Source organism: Bos indicus x Bos taurus, chromosome 4, assembly GCF_003369695.1.
Source record: "Bos indicus x Bos taurus breed Angus x Brahman F1 hybrid chromosome 4, Bos_hybrid_MaternalHap_v2.0, whole genome shotgun sequence".
NCBI lineage: Eukaryota > Metazoa > Chordata > Mammalia > Artiodactyla > Bovidae > Bos > Bos indicus x Bos taurus.
This window is the reverse complement of record NC_040079.1, coordinates 26,813,532-26,836,670: the sequence shown is the minus strand read 5'-3', so window position 1 is coordinate 26,836,670 and position 23,139 is coordinate 26,813,532. Positions and strand designations below refer to the sequence as shown.

The window sequence follows — 23,139 nt, the reverse complement described above, 5'->3', positions numbered from 1 at the left end:
AGTAGGGAGAATGGTATAAAATTCCCATGTAGTAGCTTCAATAATTATCAATTCACAGTCCTTCTCATCTAAATTCCCAACACTACAGTGGATAAGCTTGTGCATATTTATGTCTTTTTATTACTTTTGCCAGTATATCTTTAGGATGAATCCACAGAAATGGGATTTCTGGGTCAAAGGATAAAAATGTGTCGAATTTGAGTGTAGCTGTTTCCCCACAATCTCAACAGATTATAATGCCAATTCTTTGGATTTTGCCAATCTGTTAGGTGAGAAATAGTATCTCTACCATTTCTCATTATGAACAAGGATGAGCATCTTCATATGGTTAAGTGGCCTGTGCAGATTTTAGTGATTAAAAGAAAATAATAATCTTAGAATAGTTTTAGATTTACAGGAAAGTAGCTAATAGAGTGCCTATATGACCCACACTCAGTTCCCCCAACTGTTGACATCTCACACTGTACCTTACATTACTATGGAGCATTTGTCACAACTAATGAACAAAGTGAACACATCGTTATTAACTAAATTCCACTCTTTATTCAGATTTCATTAGTTTTTAATCTCATACTTTTTCTGTTCTAGCACCCTATCCAAAGGATCGCTTTACATTTAGTGATCGTGTCTCCCTAGCTATCACTGATTTAACTGGTTCTCAGACTTCCCTGGTTTTGGATGACTTGGATGGCTTGGAGGGTACATTTTAGAATGTCTCTCAGTCTGGATTTACCTGATGTCTCTCATGGTTTTTTGCAAGGAAGACACAGAGATGAACTGCCATTCTCACCAGAGTAGATGAAATAATGAAGTAGGCAACCATCCCTGGACTGACTTCTCCAATACTGCAGGCAGTGCAGTGGCTGCTGAGGATCCTCCTTTGGCTTCTATTTACATTTTGATTTCTTATATAAAACATAAATGAAAGCAAAAAGCAAAAACCCCAGCACACCTGGCCATCATTTCCTGTAGGGTAACTGTGCTGTAGTAGCCAGTGGTGGATGGAACACTAGCCGCTACACTCCCGCCCCCTCCCCGCTCTGCCGGCCCCACAGTAGCAGATATTGAGTATCATTAAGTTCCAGAGTTAAAGCCAGGAGCGTTGCCATTCACTGCTCCACTAGGCTCCAGATCCACTTGGTAGTGGCCTTTGCCCTGGTGGCCTCTGCTAGCGTGCAGGTTGGAATCCACAGAATACTGATGCTCATGATCCCGGGGATGAATACATCTCTTTAGCATGAGGTAGTTTCCCTCAGTTCTTCAAGGCTTCTCCCCAAGTTCATCTTTGTATCCGACATAATACTCCCTTTTAATTCAAGACTCCTTCCTCTTATTCAGCTTTTCACTAACCTGAAGAACTTTTCAGTCTTTATCCAGTAGGAGAGAATATTGATAGCTTTCCCCCATTTTTGTCAGAGGAGTGTTCTCACAAGGCAACCCTCTCACTTGCTGGTAATACATCTCACAATTGGGCATACCTTGTTGCAAAATCTTAGATATTTAACTTCTCTGGATTTTTGGCTTTCATCCTTGTAAAGCGACTTAGTACCAGGGCTACACAATGTGGACACGTACTTTTCATGAGGTGTGGATGCCATCCAAAAGATCCTATCTTATTTACAATACACTCTCAAGTTATTGATCTTTATAGAACAGGTACATAAAATTACAAGTTACTTCTCCTTAGTAAAATCTTGCTGGGAATAGGCCGAATGGGTGATTTGTGTTTCACATAATCATGACTAAAATCTCTTGGCTAAGTCAGTCATGGAAATAAGGGAACAGCTCCGTGGGAACTTTATGACAGGTTAATTCAGGTGTAAGACTCATTCTACTCCCACTAGACAATGTCAAGCAGGAAGACAGTACTATATTAGGATACCTGATCCCAGACAGTAAACTGATCCTTTTAAACTGAAATATAGGTGGGTATCCTTGCTATGACAAAAGTTGTTAGCAAGACTATTTGTATTAAGTAGTCTAAACAATCTGACACTGAAAAGTACAGTGAGAACCATTAGTAACAGTTCTGGTTTTCAATATTGTAGCTGTGGAGATGTTCTTGATATATACTAAGATATATATTTCAAAGGCTATTTTGTGGTGGCTGGGGAGTCGTATTAAGTCTTCTACATCTTTTAGTCCCAGATACGACTTTCTGTGATAAAAGCCAAATTCCTTAAACAGACCAAAGTCAATGGGTCATTGTAAGGATCTAAGGCTGAATTAGGCTTCAAACTTTTGTTTAGCCAGAAAATGAGCAGGATGGCTAAGGTAAGGTGCTGATCCCCAGAATTTGATCATCTTATTCCAAATATTGTTCCATACTCAAGTTTTTTTCTCCATTTATAACACTGCCTCTTTAGAGAATAAAACTCAGAGCTGATATTATACAGAGAGGTTTGTTTCAAGGACTCCAAATGCTAGATGCAACTTTGTGGTCAAGGTTATTAGCTCTAAGCCCAATTACTATAACATACTGTATGATCTCATTTACATAAAGCTCAGGAAAATGCAAACTAACCCACAATGACAGGAGAGCAGTGGGTACTTGAGTATGGCAGAGGATGGGAAGAGGCATGAAGAAACTTTTGGGAAAAGAACTTATGTTCATTGTCTTTATGGTTTCATGCGTGTACCCTATGTCAAAGCTTACCAACTGTACACCTTAAACACATGCAGCTTATTTTATGTCAATGACTCTTCATTACAGGGCTCTTTTTTTTAAGACTGACTATTCAGTAGTTAGGAAACAATCTACTTGGATGGCCACTGCAAAAAGAACACACTACATTTTGTTTAACATGCCAAATGACCCATTCTCCTACCCACTGAGGCCATACAGGAGGACAGAATGTAGCAGGAGTTTTAGGGTAAGCTGGAAGAATGAAAGACGCAGAGCGAGCCACTCCCCTGAAATATGAACAGTCTGGGCAGTGGGCAGGGCCTGGCTTTCAACCTCCGTACCCAGACATCTATTAGAGAATAACTAAGACTCTTCACTCAGGCAGTCACCAGCTGTACATCTCAGATTTATGAGGCAGTGAAAGGAAGGAAAAACAAACACTGATTAAATTTTAAAAATTTATTGTTTTTCTTTCTCTTTCTTTTGTTGCTGTTGACTTGTTCTTGAGATGGCGACACCACCAGACAGAACGTGTTCTTGTGTCCAGTGCCTGTGCAGGGCTACAGTTCCTTGAAAGCATCAGGGCTTGCTTCAGCTTTCCTCTCCTGCCTCACCCCCCATTAAGTCAAATGATTTCCACGTTTTTTAGTAATATAGTTAGCCCTGTAAACACTTTTTTCCATTCTCCCACCTTCTGTTTTCCTCTCTCAAGTCTATGGGTAAAAAATTAACAAAAAAGGAAAAAAAAACTAAAAGAAAAAAGTATCTGTATCCCACTCACCCTAATTTTGGCTCTTCTCTCCAAAGATGACAATCCAAGGTAGATTGGAAGTGGACTTAAAGAGATTGAGTAGGGTCAGAATTGGGGTACACATGAATTTTGGCCCTGGCAGGTCCTAATATCATTGATGTGACCATGATAAAAAGCAGAACAGGCGCCTTGCTTACTTCTCCTTGTATGAACAACTCTAAAGGTGAGAATAAACAGTTGGGACCAGACACGAGGAGAAATTTTGACTCACTTTCATTAAAAGAGGAAGGGGAAAGGAAAAGAAGAGAGGGGAGGAGAGAAGGAAAGGACAAAAGAAAACCTTAAGAGATGATCCTGCCCCTTTCCTTCCAATTGCAGCTGTTTAATTCATTTGAATTCCCATCTTCCCTAAGTAAATGCTTTTGTTTCACAGACAGTTCTGTACTTGTATTTCTCTGTGTGCACACATGCGTGCTAGCGTGTGTGTGTGGGTGCATGTATGTAAGTGTGCGTGTCATTTGCTACCAGGAGAATGTTGCAATTGTAGTTTCAGTTTAGTTTTCCTTTTTTTTTTCTTTTTTATTTCCTTAAAATTATTTTTCCTTTTAGAAACAAGTTCACCAGGAAACCAGCTCCCCTCCCACCACGCTGGACAGGCCACAGCCATTTCTCTAAACAGCTGATTCTTCCTCACATCCCCAAACAGGAACTCGGCAGGGTGGCCTTGGAAGGCTGCAGTCTCTCCCTGTCTGGCGGGATGCCCTGGTGGCGGGTGAAGGCCCCTCTGCCACAATGGAGGTTTCTGATTGTGGGACACAGTCTGGTTTTTGTTTTCTTCCTGTCTTCTAATTAAAAAAGACATTCCTGACAAAAGAAAGAAGACAGTCAATTAACTGTGGTCCGGGAGATGGCAAGCACGTCATAAAGTCAACCACAAGGCAGAAATTTCTATACCTGCTCCAGTACCTCACTCTGGCCTCTGATGTAAGAACTTCAGTTTAAAAACAAAGGAAAAGTAGTAGTTGGATTTTTTACCTTGTGATTTTAAAGGAGCTACTGGTTTAATGAAATACTGTCTGCTGTTTTCCAATTCTGAGTGTGCTCAGGGGTAATATGTAGGAGTAAGGAGTAGCCAGCAGATCCAGGCTGCCCACTCCAAAACCAAACCCGGAAACCTCCATTTAAGTCTGCTTAAATAAATACTGGGGTTTCATGCAAGATTTTATTTTGAAAGAAGGCTCTGCCTACTAAAAAAAGGTTTAAAAACCATTGATCTAGACTTTATGTAAAGGGTACTATGTAAAAGCTTTAAGTAGAGTGGGTAAAGGTGAAGATTCTGACACCAGAAAAGTGAACTGTGGGTCTATCAATTACTGACTGTGGCATCAAGCAAATTACTTAACATCTTCAAACTTCATTTACAAATTTCCTCATTTGTAAAATGGAAATAATAATAGTAACTAATCCAGAGGACTGTGTGAGGACTATCTTACAGTTAGTATATAATATGCTTTGTACATGATACAAAGTACTTAGGATAGTACCAGACATGCAATCAGGGCTCCATAAATGTTAGCTATGAATACCCACAGCTATGCACAAATAACCCTATGTGCATCAGTATTAGCTATTCAGACACTGCAAAACTTGAGCATTCCAAATGATATTACTAATTAAAAAATCAAAGTTTAGAACAATTTCTGGTATGGGAGGTACCACTGAACAGCATCTTCACCCATAAAGCATTTAATCCCAAAACCACCAATGAGAGGGCTGCACATTCATCAAGAATTACCTCCAAGAAGGATAAATTTGGCTTAAGACATCACAGAGTGGGCTTACAGGAGAGCTGCCTTTCTTCTCTCAGTCAAGAAACAGGCACCCAGATCCCACCACTCGGTCCTTCCCTCCCTCAGCTAAGCTTCTCTGCTTTACTTTGGAATCAGAAAGTCCATGGAGAAAACTGATGATGATCAGGGGCTAGACAAATAGGCCAGCTCCTTTCCTATACCTCCTGCCTCGGTCAAAAACCTGGCATTTTAGTGTTAAAATTACAAAAATTGGTAAGAACAAGCCTCTTTGCTCCTCAAATCTGAAAGATCAGTTTTAGGAGGGCAGTGCCATGTATCATGGCTTTAAGGCCAGCACTGTTTTCACCAAAACAGCCAGGTTGAAAAGTACTCTCATCTGTCACCACACATACTTACCATTCTGGAAATATCTGTAAGAAGAGGAAGGGAGGAATTTTTTTAAAAAGATATTCTGCAACAGTAACTTTCTTATGGGGGTGAATGGCATCCACAACTCCAGCTATAGTACTAGTCCCATGATGGGCATTAAAACCTGTGCCCACCCTCAAGTACTCCTGACAGCCACCACTCACCTGGGTGACAGGCACAGAACAGGAGTGTGAGCTATCGAAACAACCTGGTGAAGTCTCGCAAGGCCCAGCAAACTTGTTTACATTCCTCAGCACTAGAAAAGAAAAGAAAGGTAGGTTGGTCCCTGCCTGGTAAGAAAAGTATATACACTGAAAAGCAACCACAACTTTGAGGGACCCTGAGAACTGTCCCAGCTCTGCTCCTGACCCAACTTTTGATCTTTCTGTAACTCAGGGGTAAATATTAACTACTGTATATGGGAATAATTATAAGCTATGTGGCCCTTAAAGAGTGGGCTTTGGAGAAAAAATTGCTTAGGTCTAAATCTTGGTTTCATTGTGTCTTTGAGCAAGTTATCAATCTGCCTCAGTTTCCTCATCCATTATCTACCCCACGATGTTCTGAGGATTAAATCAATTCCTGTATGTAAAGTGCTTAGGATAACAGAATAGGAACAAAAGAGCATTTGACAAATATAGGCTGCTGTAACAATAAAACTTGTTTGTGGGACTTCCCTGGTAGAACAGTGGAAGACTCTGCACTTCCACTGTAGGGGTGCAAAGTTTTGATCCCTGATCAGGGAACTAAGATCCCATATGCTGTGCGGCCAAATAATAATAACAATACTTGGTTAAAGTCCTTGATAAATCTAAGAAAAGTCAGAACCCTCAAAGTAAAAAAGCAAGCATATTCACCTAAGGTGGATCATTTTAACTCTATGAACTGAGCTAACTTAGGTACCCTGGTTTCCTCATTCTTTTCCAAAAGCAGATTTTGTTTTAAAGCCCAATTCAGCAAGTAACTCTCAATCAGTCTAGTTGAACAGGCTGCTCAAGATTTCATGCTGTGGGAGGAGAAGGGAGAGGAGAGAGGAAAGGGTTAAGGTATGAACAAAGGGAGGAGGAGGAAGCTGGTCTTGGTCTTCAGGCAAGCACAGAGATGCCTAGGTGGTATGAATAGCCCAATATTCATTTGACCCTGTTTTTTCAAAAGGCTTCCTTTGTCTAAAGACTGTCACCAAAAAAACCTGTTGATGCCAGCTGCATTCTTTTCTGCCAGTCTTCATAATATGGTAACTGAACACGAGGCTCAGCTAAAATTGTGGAAAACAAAGCATATTCAATTAATAATATGCTCACACTATGTGGCACTCTCTTTGGCACTGAAAAAATCAGGGACCACAGCCTATAGCCTAGGAGTCAATGTCAGAAGAAAGCTCTCTCCTTCCTGTAATGGTTAAATGTCAGAGCGGGAATCACTAACCGTGATCCAGCATAAAAGAAGGTAACGAGAGCCATCACCTTAAGTGCCTACATCTGGATTCCCCAGCTATTTATTATAGGGTCTGAAACATCACTAAGAACTTTGATTTAGATTTCAGGACTTGATTAAACAGAAACTTTCCTCTAGTCTCCCTCCATCCTAAAAATGTAAGGAAATTAAAGAAGATCTTCTAGTTTTATGGAAATTCTGCCATTTGCCCTGTGAATTTAACATGTTTCAATAAAAGCATAACATTTCTCTATTTCCAAATTAACACTGACTCTAAGTAGGCAGCCTTGGTGAGTGAACCCCTATCACGCATGCTTCTGAAAGTCATGAAGGAGGAAGATATGTAACTCTAGAAAAGTCACTGTGTGGTGTGCTACTGTTATTATAAGGGACTAAAACAACAGGAAAGAGAGAAACTCAGGATAATGTTAGAGCCCCAAATCTTTTGTGATCCTAAAGCCTTACATGTTCTTCAATTCTACCCTTCTTCAGCCAGAGATCCTGGTTAACTATGGAAAAGAAATGACAACTCCATTCTTAGCCTCTTTCATGACACAAGAAAAAGTACTGAAACCCAAATACAAGTACAGGAGAACTGTGCTGAGACAGGGTGAAATGAGGTATAGTTAGTCTCTCGAATCAGCTCAGCTTCTGCCCCGAATCCTGTCAGAACTGCTCTGCTGTCAGGAGTTTTAGTCAATGTTTAACTTAAGTGTCCTTGGTGATTAAGTCCAAAGAAATGGATTTAAAATAAATAAATAAAATAAAAACTTCCTTAAAAACTAGAACTATTTTCTGTTTTATGCCTCAGTCCTCCTGGCATTTAATATTTTGGGATTGTTTTAATTTACACTTATTTATTTATTTATAGTCATTAATTCAAAATTGCGATTATTTTTGTAGAATTTTCTGACTTCTAGTCCCACCATCCTAATCCTTATCCTTTATTTATTTATTTTTAAATAATCAAAGTAGAGTTGATTGAAAATGTGGTATAATTTATCCCTCCCTCAACCCTTTCCCCTTTGGTAAATGTAAGTTTGTTTTCTATATCTGTCTGTTGTTGTTTAAATATGTTCATTTGTGTCATACTTTAGATTCCACATAATGTTATTTGTCTTTCTCTTTCTGACTTTCTTTACTCAGTATGATAATCTCTAGCTCCTTCCATGTTGCTGCAAACGGCATTTATTTCATTCCTTTTAATGGCTGAGTAGAACTTCATTGTGTATATACACCACATCTTCATCCACTCATCCGCTGACAGACATTTAGAGGTTGCTTCCGTGACCTGGCTACTGTAAATAGTGTTGCTATGAACACTGGGGTGCATGTATCTTTTCAAATTATAGTTTTCTCCAGATACATGCCCAGGAGACTTTCATTGTACCTTTGAGTAATTTCATGGTCACTATTCCTCAAGCCCCATAATCCCAGTAGTGTGCTGAGAAATGTAGCTCTTTTCATCTGATGTGCATATGGAAAGTAATCAAGCTCTAACTACTGACTTCATTCAGAAAGAAGACACCCCCATACCGGCCTATTCTAGTGTCAGGGCTTTGTATTCCTATCTTCTGACCTTGAGATCCTCATGCAAGTGACACTCACAGAGTAAGTACCAAGACAAGAGAAATGGGAAATGACAGCAAAAATTCTTCTGGACATGCTTAGTAGTATCTGGAAAGCAAGAATGATATTTCAGAATGAAAAACTCCAGTTTTCTTCAAGTTGGCCAGCTAAACATGCCAGGGAATTAATTACCAGTACATATGAGAAACAGGCTTGGACTTGCTGAAATGAAACGGAACCAGTTTACCCTCCCTGCTAGGATGGCAAACAAAGCAGCATGTTGAGGCAGGAGTAACAGGACCTTAAAACCAAAAGGGAGACTGAGTCATGTGTGGAACAGAAGGTTCAAGGGCAATACACGCACTAGAGAAAGAGAATTACTAAGAGGAGGTGAGCAATTTCAAATCCTTTCTCTAGAACCTCAATATTACCTCTTACTTCTGTTCATTTCCCACCATATGTCACAGCCTGCTAAAGGAGGAGCTGTAAAACTTGCTTAGCAGTAAGAAATCAAGCAGCCCAGGTTGATAATGTATCTTATTTTCCTGTATTACAGGACAAAGATCACAGATATTTTTGTTTAAAGCGATGCATTATTTGGGTTCATATTCCTAGCCTCAAGATTTTCCTTACATTATGGAATGTCCATGACTTCTATTTCAGACTTATGCTGTATTTCTATCTATCATGTATTAGTCTGGATGAGGAAATGTGAACTTGGTAGAGACTTATTCCATGTGTGGGTGGCTGCCTTAGAGCTGAGGGAGACATGCTCTAGCTAGTTTTGCAAGTACATAATGACATTCTGGCAGGCTCTTTTCCAAGAAGAGAACTAACATTCACTGATCACCTACTACGTGCCAGATCATCTTTAAATTTCTACTTGGTATTTCACCATAACCCTATAAGCTAGGTATCACTAACCCTATTTTACAGATAAAAAATTTCCTGCAAAGTAACAGTAAGTGGCAAGATTCAAACCAACAGCCTTGACTTTAAGCCCAGTCCTCCTTTGAAGGTTCTCCCCATTCTCTCATTCGCCCTAATCTAGGGCCAATACGATCCTGTCCTTCTAAAGAACAGCACTGGATAAAACAGAGAAAAACAGAAGCAGAGAGAAACAACTGTTATACTTCTTTCCCCTGAGACACCTTGTAGGTAGAATACTACTTCTACTGGGAAGATTCATAGTTTAAAAAAAAAACAAAAAGAGAGAGTTTTTTAAGGTTATCCAAATTAGTATATGACTCTCTACTAGAGAGGAGATCTCCTCCTTTGGCAAAATATGTCATGAAGGCAGTCACATGCTATTTTTAAGTCATGCATGTCACTTGATCTGTGGCCCAAAGTCAGTTATTTCTGGGACATGAAGTTAGGCCACTTTGTAAACTACAAAAAGTAATACTCAAAGATTAGGGATTTTAACATTAACAAAATTATTGGAGACTCTGGGGAATGAGAAAGTAAACTATTTTTGAGAGTAACAAGAAATCAATTCTCACAAAAAAAGATTAACATTTAGTTTTATCTCCTTTTAAAAACCTAGGTCTGGTTTTAATTGTAAAAGTATATATATACTATGCTCATGAAAAAAAAAAACAACAAATAGCACAGGTTAGGAAAATCTTATGTACATCTTTCCATAAATTTACTACTGATTATTTGTAATAAAGTAGCCTGTGTGTGTGTGTGTATATAATAGAACAGCTTTTAAAAGTACAAGTTGGTTCATTTACAACAGCATGAAAAAGAGTAAAATAAATTATAAAATGTGACTGAAAGAAATTAAAGACACCAATAAATGGAAAGACATCTTATGTTCACAGATTAGAAAACCCAATATTGTTAAGGAGTCAATGCTATAATGAAGTGATCAACAGATACGATGCAATCCCAGTCAAAAATGCCAATGACATTTTTTTGTGGAAACAGAAAAACCTATCCTAAAATTCATATGAACACAGTTCCCCCTGCTGTGCTGGTATTCATGGTGGCGAGGCAGCTGACCTCAGCAATGTGTACACTGCTTCTTTGGCCTTTATTGTTGACTCAGTACTATAAATTTTCTGTTTTGAGTTTTGTAACTTTGTAGTATTTTAGATAATGTTGTGTTTGTACTACTTTGTTGTGTAGAGTAAAAGGATTATGTTGAATAAACCTAGGATTAGAGTCCAAAAAAGAAATCATATGAAATCTCAAGGGACTCCAAATAGCCAAAAACCTCTTGAAAACAAACAAACAAAGTTGGAGGTCTCAATTTCCCAATTTCAAAACTTATTACAAAGCTATAATAATCAAAACAGTATGAGACTGAAATAAAGACAACCACTGGGATAGAATAGAGAGTCCAGAAATAAATCCCTTACATATAAATGACTTTCAATAAGGGTACCAAGACCATTCAATGAAAAATGGACAGTGCAGGGAAAACTGCAAAAGAATGAAGTCAGACCCTTAACATACATCACATACAGAAATTATCTCAAAATGAATCAAAGACCTAAGTGTAAATCCCAAAACTATAAAACTCTCAGAAGAAAATATTGGGGAAAAGCTTCATGACATTATATTTGGTAATGATTTCTTGAATGTAACACCAAAAGCACATGCAACAAAAATAAAAACAGATATGGAGAAATTAGAACCTGTGCACCATTGATGGGAATGCAAAATGGTATAGCTGCTATGGAAAACAGTATGGCAGTTACGCGAAAAAAAAAAATTAAACACAGAATTGCCGTATGATTCAGCAATTCCACTTCTGGGTATACGTCCAGAAGAACTGAAAGTGGGGTCTTGAAGTAATATTTATACACTCATGTTTATAGCAGAATCATTCACAATAGCCAAGAGGCAGAATCAACCAAATGTCCATCAAAGGATGAATGGATGAAGATACAACATATACATACAAGGGAATGTTATTCAGCCTTTAAAAGGAAGGAAATTCTGATTCCTGCTACAATGCTGGATGAACCTTAAGGACATTATGCTAAGTCAATCGCAAAAGGACAAAAACTATATGATTTCATTTTATGAGTAAAGAGTCAGACACGACTGAGCGACGGAACCGAACTGAAACTTAAGACAGTAGACCAATGATTATTAGGGGCTAGAGGAAGGGGGAGAAAAGGGAGTTGTTTAATAAATATACTTTCAGTTTTGCAAGATAAAAAAAATTTGGGGTTAATTCCGCAACAGTGTGAATGTAGTAATACTACTGAATAATACACTTAAAAATGGTTTTAAAAAAGTCAAGACAGTAAATTTTGTTTGTATTTTATCAAAATTTTAAATCAAAAAAATCTTAAGTGCAAATTGGGTTATATGATAGTTTTTTCTCCCTTTATATCTTATATATATTTTATGTATCATCACATGTATTTTTTTCCTTTTTCTTTTCCACTGTTACAAACATTACTGCAATAACTCACTTTTGGACCTAAAATCATTACACAACTGTATGAATATAAGCCATTGCCTAAAATTTAGTCAAAATTCTAAAGACTAGACAGAAAAAGAAATATCAGAGCAAGGTTAACACAGAGTTACAAAATCCAGTTTAAGCTGCTGTTGTTAATACTATCAAGAACCATAAAAGTCACATAAGTTTGAGTCAGTGATTATTTCTTAAGGAAAAGAGTCAAAAGAAGTTAAAGGCTAGATATTAAGTATTACTCATAATACTAAAAAAATGAAAATTAATAGAGGCACTGTAAGGAAATCAATGTCTTACAGCTATAAAACTGTAATTAGGAAGACTACGTAGCTATATTTAAAATGTTTATGTTTACAGTAAGAAAAAAAAACCAACCCAACAAACCCATACATGTATACTTAACATTTTAACTAGGTTGTAAGCAAGTGGCTCATGGGACTAATGTGTCCCAGAGAGAGGTTTCGTTTGGCCTGCATTCAATTAGAATTTGCCTATCTTCTAAGTTAGGCATGGCAAAAATTTCCCAATCAGTCTACATCACTCCATAATATTTTACAACCACTGGTTCACCTAGTCAGACACCTGCATTCTTGACCCCTGAATATGGATAAGGGCTGGGAAGGACTTTAAAAGATACAGATTTCCTGAAGGATAGTGAGCTGTTCACTAGATAGCATATTGGACCTAGATAGCATATTGAAAAGCAGAGACATTACTTTGCCAACAAAGGTCCGTCTAGTCAAGGCTATGGTTTTTCCAGTGGTCATATATGTATGTGAGAGTTGGACTGTGAAGAAAGCTGAGTGCCAAAGAATTGATGTTTTTGAACTGTGGTGTTGGTAAAGACTCTTGAGAGTCCCTTGGACTGCAAGGAGATCCAACCAGTCCATTCTGAAGGAGATCAGCCCTGGGATTTCTTTGGAAGGAATGATGCTAAAGCTGAAACTCCAGTACTTTGGCCACCTCATGCGAAGAGTTGACTCATTGGAAAAGACTCTGATGCTGGGAGGGATTGGGAGCAGGAGGAGAAGGGGACGACAGAGGATGAGATGGCTGGATGGCATCACTGACTCGATGGACATGAGTTTGAGTGAACTCTGGGAGTTGGTGATGGACAGGGAGGCCTGGCGTGCTGTGATTCATGGGGTCACAAAGAGTCAGACACGACTGAGCGACTGAACTGAACTGAACTGAACTGAGTGAGCTGTTCAAGGCACTGTTGTTCTCTTGGAAGACACAATGCTTCCACTTACCTATTAGGATATGTTTGATACATATGAACAATAAAACAGGCACACATGGTGGTATTTCCCCACAGATTGGTTCCCAACACCAATTTGTGCAATTCAAGAGTTAAGAAGACACAAAATTTTAATTTATAAAGGTATACACACAAAAATATTACTGGGTATATTTGTAACTAAGATGATATAAGAAACAAAGATATTCTTTCCACATACGCCAGCTGCTGTTGATCACTCACCTGGTGACTTGTTTGTGGAAATCTGTAAGTTGTTTGTGTGTCACTGTAACGGCTCCCCCTGTTGTCTCCTTTGGCAAACCTTTCAAAGAATTCTCTAACCACCGACAAAAAGTCTGTACAGAGAAGAAGGATAAGCATTTTAAAAGGAGGCAGGGCTTACTCAATTGAGACCCTACAGGTAATAACAAAAACCCACAAGTTTTCCTTCGTAGCATTTGTGCTCCACTTGGAAGTAAATAAAGGAGTTAACAGAAGTACTGTTTTTGGCCTTCCAACCTACTGAAGGTTGGAACAGTCTATAAAGGCATGCCCAGGCTCCCTTCAAGGGGGCAGCAGACATCAGTTCAGATGAAGCCCTCTACCTTGGAAGTAAAGTCTCTTCTGGATGAAGTTATTATTGTTTCTATCATTAAACTTATGCAATATTTTAAAAATCAGACTGCTGCCAAAAATCTTTTGAGCTTAGAGATCAAGGGCAACCCAAAGCAAAAGTTCGGGTACTAGAAAGAGCAGGGTCAAAAAGTAAAACAAGTAAACATTTAAAAAAGTGTATATACAAATATGAATCCAGAATCTTAAGGATTTTAAGGTCATTTCTCTCAGTAGAAGTCACATCCAGTCAGTTCCTTTGTGATAACTGCCTGGTCTTTGGGTTAAGAAAATTCTATCTTGTTGCTCCTTTTGTTTTCTTTTTTGGCTCTAATTTTTCTTCATGTCTTTAAGTAGGATGTATGCTTTGGTCACAGTTTTTAGCTGTAAAAGAACTTTTTTATACCTAAATTTTTTACATTATGTGTTTTTCCACTATGTTAATTTATGATCACAATGGGGTTTCCTAGGTAGCACAGTGGAAAACAATCTGCCTGCCAATCCAGGAGACACAAGAGATGTAGGTTCGAGCTCTTAAGTCAGGAAGACCCCCTGGAGAAGGAAATGGCAACCCACTCCAGTATTCTTGCCTGGAGAATCCCATGGACACACACGCCTGTGGACTACAGTCCATGGGGTCGCAAAGAGTCGGACACAGACTGAGTGACTAAGCACATGATCACCACAGACTAGACCAAAAGTAATATTCCACTATAAATGTTTAAAGTACCACAGAATGCTCGAAGTGTTGCCTCCAAGGAAGACAACACACCACTTAGACAGAAACAAGCAGAGGCAAACAGGAAGAACAAACTCTTAATTGACAACATTCTGGCATCCAAAATGACCCATAAGTTAACCACAGTATCCCCCGAAAAAAAACACTACGAAACTAAATTGTATACTGTCAACTAATATAGGACAAAGGAGATGAGAATATCCAAAGTAGGAAAGATAGCTTTCTCAATAAACAATGCTGGGATAGTTGAATATTTTCATGTAAAACAAAGAAACTAGACTCTTACTTTTCACCACTCACAAAAAGTAACTCAAAACAGGTTAAAGACTGAACACAGACCTGAAATCATGAAACTCCTTGAAGAATACAAAAGCCTAAAGTACTGTGACATAGGTCTTGGTAATGATTTTTTGGCAACGACACCTAAAGCACAAGCGGCAAAATAAACACAGGAAACTACATCAAACTTGAAAGCTTCTGCACAGAAACCATCAACAAAGTAAAAAGAAAACCTAAGGAATGGGAAAAAATATGTATTTGTGAGCCATATACCTGGTAAGAGGTTAGTATCTAAAATACATAAAGAACCAACCCACAGAAGTCTAGCAAAAAACCAAATAACCCAGTTAAAAAACGGGCAAAGGACCTCAACAAACGTTTCTTGAAAGAAGATACATGAAAAGCCAACAGATACACCAAAATGCTCAGTGTCACCAATCATAATGGGAATGCAAATTAAAACTATAAAGACATATCATCTTAACGCCTGTTAGAAAGGTCATGATCAGAAAGATAAGAGATAACAAAGGCTTACAAATTCAACGTTTTTTGTAAAGTTAAATGTATATAATAAGGTTTTTGTTACCTGGAAACCAAATATATTTATTAAAAAGTAAGAGTACAGAAATTTTATTTCTCTTATCAATGACGTTTGGAATAAACTTGTCACGCCGCAAGGGCTCAAAGAGTACTTTTTTGAAAAACAAAAATACTACTGTATTAGATTCTTAGAGTGACACAAACGTATTCTCTAGAATCCTTCTATTGGCTCCTTTATTTAACAATTAAACTTAACAATGTGCCTAAATTATGTTCCAAGAGCATACAATAGGACTAGTTTCAAAGTTAGAGTCAGCCTCTCAAGAAACTATCCAGGACTGGAAGTGGGTTCCTTATGAAAACAGTCTTACCGGTCTGTCAACCTGCATGATCTCCCAGAGCACTTCGGCCACATCGGGTAGGGTATATGGGGGGAGGCAGAAGCAGCACGTGTGAAGCAGCTGGCTTACAAGCTGCTGTCCAAGCTGGTTCATCACCTGTCCAATTAGTTCTTTCCGTACTTCAAAGTCTTCTTCATGCTGTAAGAAAACAGGAACAACAGGGAAGTGCTAATTTCAACTTTCTGAAGAGCAAGTACTCTTTCCCCTTTAATAATTTCCTTTCTCAGAAAAGAAACTATATATAATAGCTGGACTCACAAGGTGCACTGTCTTGTCACAAGGAAGAAAATATTAAGAATTTAGTTTCAAGGAAACGGGTAAGGGCTTCAGTTGAGATTAACCTTAACTCTAAGGTTTTTCATGAATAGAACACAGAAGAGAAACAATGGTTAGAGATTAAGGGTAGTGATCCTTTTAACCTTTTATTCTGGTAAAAAATAAAGTATTCCTATTTTCTTTTTTAAAAAGCAACTGAAAAAAGAAGACTTCTATCAAATATCTAATCTTCTCTATCAAAAAAATCTTACTTAGGAACTTCCCTGGGGATCCATGGTTAAGATCCTGCACTTCCATTGCTGGAGGTTTGGGTTTGATCCTTGGTCAAGGAACTAAGATCCCACATGCTGTTGTGTGGCCACAAAAATAATAAATTAAAAAAAAAAATCTTACTTATTTTATTCCTTTTAGTCTTTGAATATACGTATTTCTAATATGTTGAAAAAAAACCTTTAAAAGTGCCTTTCACTTCTAGCTATTTGTCTTCTTTCCCTCTCTTTTTTCTACTGTCAAAACTCTTCAATTAGTCTACAACATACTTACTTCTTCACTGTTCTTCCTTACTTTCAATTCTACTCTACATCTAGTCAAATCAACGTTTGAAAATTCTGTGAACCACTTTACCTCCAGCCAAAAAGGTCTCTGAAGTATCTACTAACAAACTTAGTCCTTTCTCTGATTATGATTTATATACCCATTTAGATTTTCCTCCAATCCATCCAAATGGCTCCACTGTGGTCTCTCCTAGTCCAAAAAGTTATCCCAACCTACTTCTTTCCAAAGAGTTTTCCCTCCTCTGATCTCAGCAATCACAACTTTTATCACTTATCTGACAATCAAATATTGCCTTGCTGCTGTTGTTTAGTTCTTTACAACTCTATTTCTCTCTTCAATTAGACACCAAATGGCTTGGAAGCAGAGACAGTTTAGACTAGTTTACACCGCTTACAACACGTAGTATAGGTTGTCTTAAATCTACTAGTTGATATTTTGGTTAGTGAATGATCCACTATGGAATATACCTACCAACACAGATCAAATGAGATGTTTCTTTTTCCCTAAGGAATGATATATGAGGTGATAATGAGATACAAGTAGAAAAACTATTTAATACATTGTTTGTACTTACATCATTGGCTACCCCTGTATGGATGAGGTCTCGTAGGAACCTCATGACACTACAATTGGCATCCCGGTGGTCCAAGGTAGTAGAGGCAATGGCCCACTGTAAGATAGGGATGACAACTTGGCTCCTCAGCAAAGTAACAGGGCTACGCTGAATAAACCTGGTATGGAAAGATAGGCAAGGTAAAAATTACAAAATTAGGCTATACAAATGTAGCCAGGGTAAAAGGCAAAACTAGGGAGATAGTAAAAAGATCAATGGTTGTTAGGGATTGACGGAGTGGAGGGTAGGAACATGAATAGGTAAAACATAGGGGATACTGACAGTACTAAAACTATGCTCTATGCTACTGTAATGATAGGTATATGTCATACACTTGTCCAAACCCATAGAAAGACCTTGGCTTCCCTGGTCGCTCAATGGTAAAGAATTGGCCTGCAATGTAGGAGATACAGATTTGATCCCTGGGTTGGAAAGATCCCCTGGAGAAGGGAATGGCAACCCACTCCAGTATTCTTGCCTGGAAAATCCCACGGACAGAGGAGCCTGGTGGGCTATGGTCCATGGGGTCGCAAAGAGTCAGACACGACTTAGAGACTAAACAAGACGCTTGGAAGACAACCACCAAGACAGAATCCTAATGTAAAGTAAGTACTTTAAAAATGATGTGGCAATGGAAGTTCATTAATTTTAATAAATGGGCCACTCTGGTGGGGGATGTTGATAGCAAGGTAGGCTGTGAGGGAAGGATGGGGGAAGCTAAAGGTATATGGGAACTCTATACTTCCCAATTTTCTCAGATCCTCTAATGTTCATAGAAAATCTCCAAGAAAAAGTAAAATAACATTCCAAATTTATTTTACCAGGCAATCATTTGTACAAAGAGAATCTCTTGAGATTAATTTTTCAAGAAACACACCAGGAAAACAGGTTGACGGCCCACCCAATTTTTCTCATACCAACTCAAAAAATTAATAAATAAATAAAAAGGGTTTTCTAACTTGTCCAAAAACTAACCAAAAAAAGTGTTCATTACCAACTGATTTGGATCAAATTCCTGAGCTAGGGACTAAGAATGAATACAAACAAGCAACAAATAGGGCTGCAGGCTAGGAGCAGAAATGGGAAGTACAGTACCAGATAATTTTTAAAGTACCTTAAAAGTCTAAAAAAATTGTATTCTGAGATATGATTATATTTTAAGGATGCCAAGCTTCTCAAGGAAAAAGCTGAAGTAAAGCATGACATCATAGTAGCACAAAACATTAAAACCACACAGGATTCTAGAGACTGTCTAGTCAAATGTTCTTGCAAAACTCATTTTTATTGTCATGGGTGTGTTCCCTCCTTTATGAAAGGAGCTCAGTTATTTCCCCTTGTACTTATCCAACTCTTCTTCATTTATGGGAATAGTCTGGTTCACGATTTAACTTTGGATTATGAATAATTACTCTACCTACTTCTCTTACCTCATTTTACAGAGAAGGAAACAGGTAAGTGTTAGGTGACAAGACCAAGCAATGATGAGGATGATCAATAAAAGAAAAGGTTGCTTTTCAGAAGGACTGACCTTGTGGCTAGCCTGAATAGGTCATCCACTGTGTCAGGGTGATTCTGGAGTCCATTCTGCTGTTCTAAGAGCTGAAAGGTGGGGATGCACAGTGCCTAAAACAGAAACGATTTTAAAACAAATGCTTGTAAATAAATGCCATGGGATTCAGACTTGCTAAATATCACAACATACACAGAGAACAAAGAGGTAAAGCACAGATAAGAAAAAGACTGTGATGAGATTCAGATCAAGAAAGGGAAGACAAAAATCCTTCTCAGTTGACATAAACAGTCTTCACATATGAGGCCTACATTTCAGAAAGGGTTTAGGGTACAGACTTCTGTTGATGAAATTGGATAGATGTCATCTCAAAGTTTTAGAAGTTTCTGAAAGTGACAACTGTGCTTATATACTAGATATGATCTGGTCAACTAAGAGAGTAGCTGACATTTTAATAATAATAATTATGAAATGGCAATTTTAAAGGGAAAGACATCTTGGGAAAAGGAGCACCATGATTTAACTCCCTAATATATTTTCCCCTCTTTGACTAGGAGACGGTAAAAGCAGTATATGAGAAGCCTTTTCCAATGCCTGCTATTTACCCTAAGGTGAGACCATCCCTGCTAAGTAAACTAGTTCACTGGCTGTTCAGGCAAGACATTAAAAATACAATCATGCTTGAGCTAAGAGATCCTTTATTTTAAATCCACTTGCCCACCTTCCCAAAAAATCCTATCTCTGAAGAACATAAATTAGACAGCAATAACTGTAATGACCAGCATATTTGTGTGGTCAATCTCTCTCTCATTCTTCCAAGCAGGCCTGTCCACAGAATAACTAGGAAGATCTACCTCCATATTAGGAAATCATTATGCTTGAAAAGCAAACTAAAAGCAACAGAATTAAAGACATGGTGAAGAACACACTGCTAGGCCTTCAGACCCTCCAAGAGAACATACCTGGAGCATGTCTAGTAGTCCCTGCCGACAGCCCTCTTCCATGCCATATTCATCCACAAGGATACTACCAAGGTACAGGAAACAGGAATGCTGATGTACCTGGTAAACATTTACCATCTGCCAAGGGAAAAACCAATTAGTTCAATTATTCATCTCTCAAAGAGTGTCAGCTTAGGTAGCTGTCTGAGGGAAGAAATTCTGAGATAGATTGGTCTCTTCTCTTTAAGACAACGTAATAAAGCTTGTTGGAAACATTTTCTAAACCATAGGGCTCAATAATTTGCAAGTACTCTATTTAGAGTTCTTTCAAGCCTTCAACCTTTCACCTTTTCAAAACAATGCTGTAGGAGAGTTGTATAATACTACAGACTGGAACCATTCATAAGTTATTATCTGAGGCTTCTGTTATATTTGCAATGCCCTAATAAAGTATATCTAAACTTTTCTTTTTTTTTTTTTTTAAAGTATACCTAAACTTTCTAACCAACAGGTTGCTCTTATATGCATTAAAGATGATTCTTTAAAAAAAAAAAAAAATCACAGTAGGAACAAAGTATCAAATGCCCCTCATTTTAGAGGAGACAGAAGGCATTGTTTAAATTGGTTTATAAACTCTTTTATTTAATCTTTTGGGTAAAGAACAGTGTTTCTAATCAAGATTATCTAGACCTCTAGAGAATAAAAATTTTAATACAATCTAAGTATTTAAAATATTTGTTTAGAATTTTTACCCTTCTATCCTACAAAAATTAGGCCACCATACATTCATCTATTCAAAATGCCATCACATGGGAATTCCCTGGTCATCCAGTGGTTAGGACTCAGTGCATTCATTGTTGGGGCCTGGAGTCCAATACCTGGTCGGGGAACTAAGATCTTGCAAGTCAAGAAGTGAGGCAAAAAGAAAAAAAAAAAAGCCATCATAACACACATGTTTTGATCTTATTACATAAATTCAGTTCTTTGATCTTGGTGGGGTGGAAGGGTCCAGTAATTGGCTCTTATCAGCATATGGCACGAGAAAAGAATACGAGATGGAAGCTATGAATCTGTTTAGTGTTGTATACTCAAAATTGTATGCTGTACTTAATGAATAAGTTACAGGCTGGGCCAGATAGCAAAGGGTTTTAGGCTCTGCTGGCTTTATAAACTTTTGATCACTTAACTTTGCCACTGAAGCACAAAAATGGCCAATAAACAATACTTAAATGATTACGCATGACTATCAGTAAAACTTTATTTACAAAAACAAGTGGCAAGCCCACTGGCTGGAGTTTAGTGACCTCAAATTTGTAGGTTTTTTGTCACATGTACAGACTTTTGAACATACCTCCTATATAAGATGCTACCCTATGCTACTGGAATAAGAGCAATATAAAAGTCATGACTCAAAGTGTTAGTCACTCGTCCTGTTTGACTGTGACCCCATGGACTGTAGCCCGCCAGGATCCTCAGCCCATAGGACTCTCCAGGCAAGAACACTGGAGTGGGTAGCCACTCCCTTCTCCAGGGGATCTTCCCAACTCAGGGATTGAACCCAGGTCTCCAGCACTGCAGGTAGATTCCTTACCATCTGAACCACCAGGGAAGCCCAGAAGTCATGGGCATATCCTCCAATAGCAAAGGGGAATTAAACCACATTGTATAAGACCCATGATGTACTGCACTGAAGAAGACACTTGACCAGAACTGAACACAGTCTAAATGTAACACATACTGTTGTACTCAGGGTATAGTAAATGCAGAAAAATCACTAAAAAAATTCTGTTAACATATTTACCTTTACAAACTTCAATCAAATCTATAATTTAAGGAAGCATGATCATGTAAGTGTCAACTGACACAGCAACAGGATGACCCTGGTTCAGGATAAGAGCTTCCTTAAGAGTGAGGCAGAACTTAAGAACTTGAGGGGCACTCACTGTCAGGGTCGGTCCAATAGATGCCCTGCCCAGTTGGAGAAGGCCACTTCTGGTTGAGTGGGTGAGGTCTAGCCTGAAGCCCTGTAGTAGCTTTCCTCACAGATGAGTGCAAAATTTGAGAAGGTACTTGCTCAGAGTCCTGCAAATGCAAGATTGGCACTTTGCCCTGCCTCCATCAATTCTAGGTCATGGCAGCCCACTTGCCTAAATCTAGTTCTGGCCCTGCTGTTAGGCTGGGGCCCCAGCATAAATTACTTAGTAAATTAAGTCACTAGTCATAGGCATCTCAAAAGAATATTCTAGATGATATGATCTCAGAGAGCCATGTACAAGAGCCACATCACCATAATTACATACCAATCATGCTGATTGAAAGAGTCAAATTTATTTCCTGACAAATAAGACACTTATATGAACAACTAACTATGGTGAAGAAAAAAGAAAATCTCTTTAGGCCAGAAATAGCAAAGCTTGACTTGCCACATTTTCAGAAAGGAAATTAATATAAAATGCTTAATACATAAGAGCTGATTCATTAACATCATTCCCATGTATGAATTTTACACTAAGATGTGGTGCTATTTAGACTATTACTACACAGAACAGATTACAGGCTATTTACCATAAAAATAACACACCCACCACAGGCACTACTTATCTTTCAAATATTTTTTAGTTTGTATTTAAGAAATATTGAAGTGTTTCATTTCATTAGCAAGAGCTTTTGTTCTAAAGCCTCCTATTTCAAAACTCTGTATCCTTTACATTTTCCATCTTTCAGGGAACTCACCTGCGTGACTAGTGGCTGCAGCAGGGCTGCGGATCCTTTGCCTACACAGCGAACAGCAAAACGGAGGCACCTGCAACAACGCTCTACAATCCGATTATCAGCCCGGTGCTTATTTAGAGTCTCAGATAAAATTGGCCATATCTGAGTCGAAAGTGAAAAGAGCACAGGAAGAAAATAATGAACAACTAAGTGCTGAGAAAAATGCTCCCAAGTTGGTAAAAACTGATTTGACTTTTAAATAATTTGGGGAAATCTTTCTTTACAGGAACACACATGGCCTGATTCTGGTCAGTGGGTGTGTGTTTATGTGCTGGGGTTCAATACACTATCCATCAATAAAAACAACCACGTCTTAAAGGGAAGCACAGTAATTCTTTACAACAGAAGAGAAGCATGACTAATTTTACTAAAAAGACAAAGATCTCTATTTTCCTAAACTCTGAACTTCTGATTTAGGATGGGAAGAAGTAGAACAAGTTAAAGGAAGAGATATCTGATACCAATGAACACTCAAGGATAACTGGTGTTTCTCCCCTTAAGTCTGAAAAGCACTTCTCAAACCATGCCCTCTGATCCTCATGTTACTCTGAGTTTTTACAAAGGAAGTACTGTCAAAGAGGAAGCTATGATGGTTAATCAGCTTTGTCAAAAACATTCTGCCA

The 23,139-nt window shown here is 38.2% G+C and overlaps 1 protein-coding gene across 3 annotated transcripts in view; it reads right to left on the bottom strand.

Moving 5' to 3' along the window:
- Positions 1-3,070: 3,070 nt before the first annotated feature.
- TNPO3 (transportin 3) overlaps positions 3,071-23,139 on the bottom strand; it is a 79,371-nt gene continuing 59,302 nt past the window's right edge. For all 3 annotated transcript variants that reach the window (XM_027539033.1, XM_027539034.1, XM_027539035.1), the window contains 8 exons: positions 22,478-22,618; positions 19,766-19,882; positions 18,822-18,916; positions 17,255-17,411; positions 15,820-15,987; positions 13,522-13,634; positions 5,761-5,852; positions 3,071-4,241 (listed from right to left, as the gene is read on the bottom strand). In XM_027539033.1, coding sequence (XP_027394834.1) covers positions 5,792-5,852; positions 13,522-13,634; positions 15,820-15,987; positions 17,255-17,411; positions 18,822-18,916; positions 19,766-19,882; positions 22,478-22,618 — 852 coding nt within the window. In that variant the 3' untranslated portion in view covers positions 3,071-4,241; positions 5,761-5,791. The remainder of the gene's footprint in view (positions 4,242-5,760; positions 5,853-13,521; positions 13,635-15,819; positions 15,988-17,254; positions 17,412-18,821; positions 18,917-19,765; positions 19,883-22,477; positions 22,619-23,139) is intronic.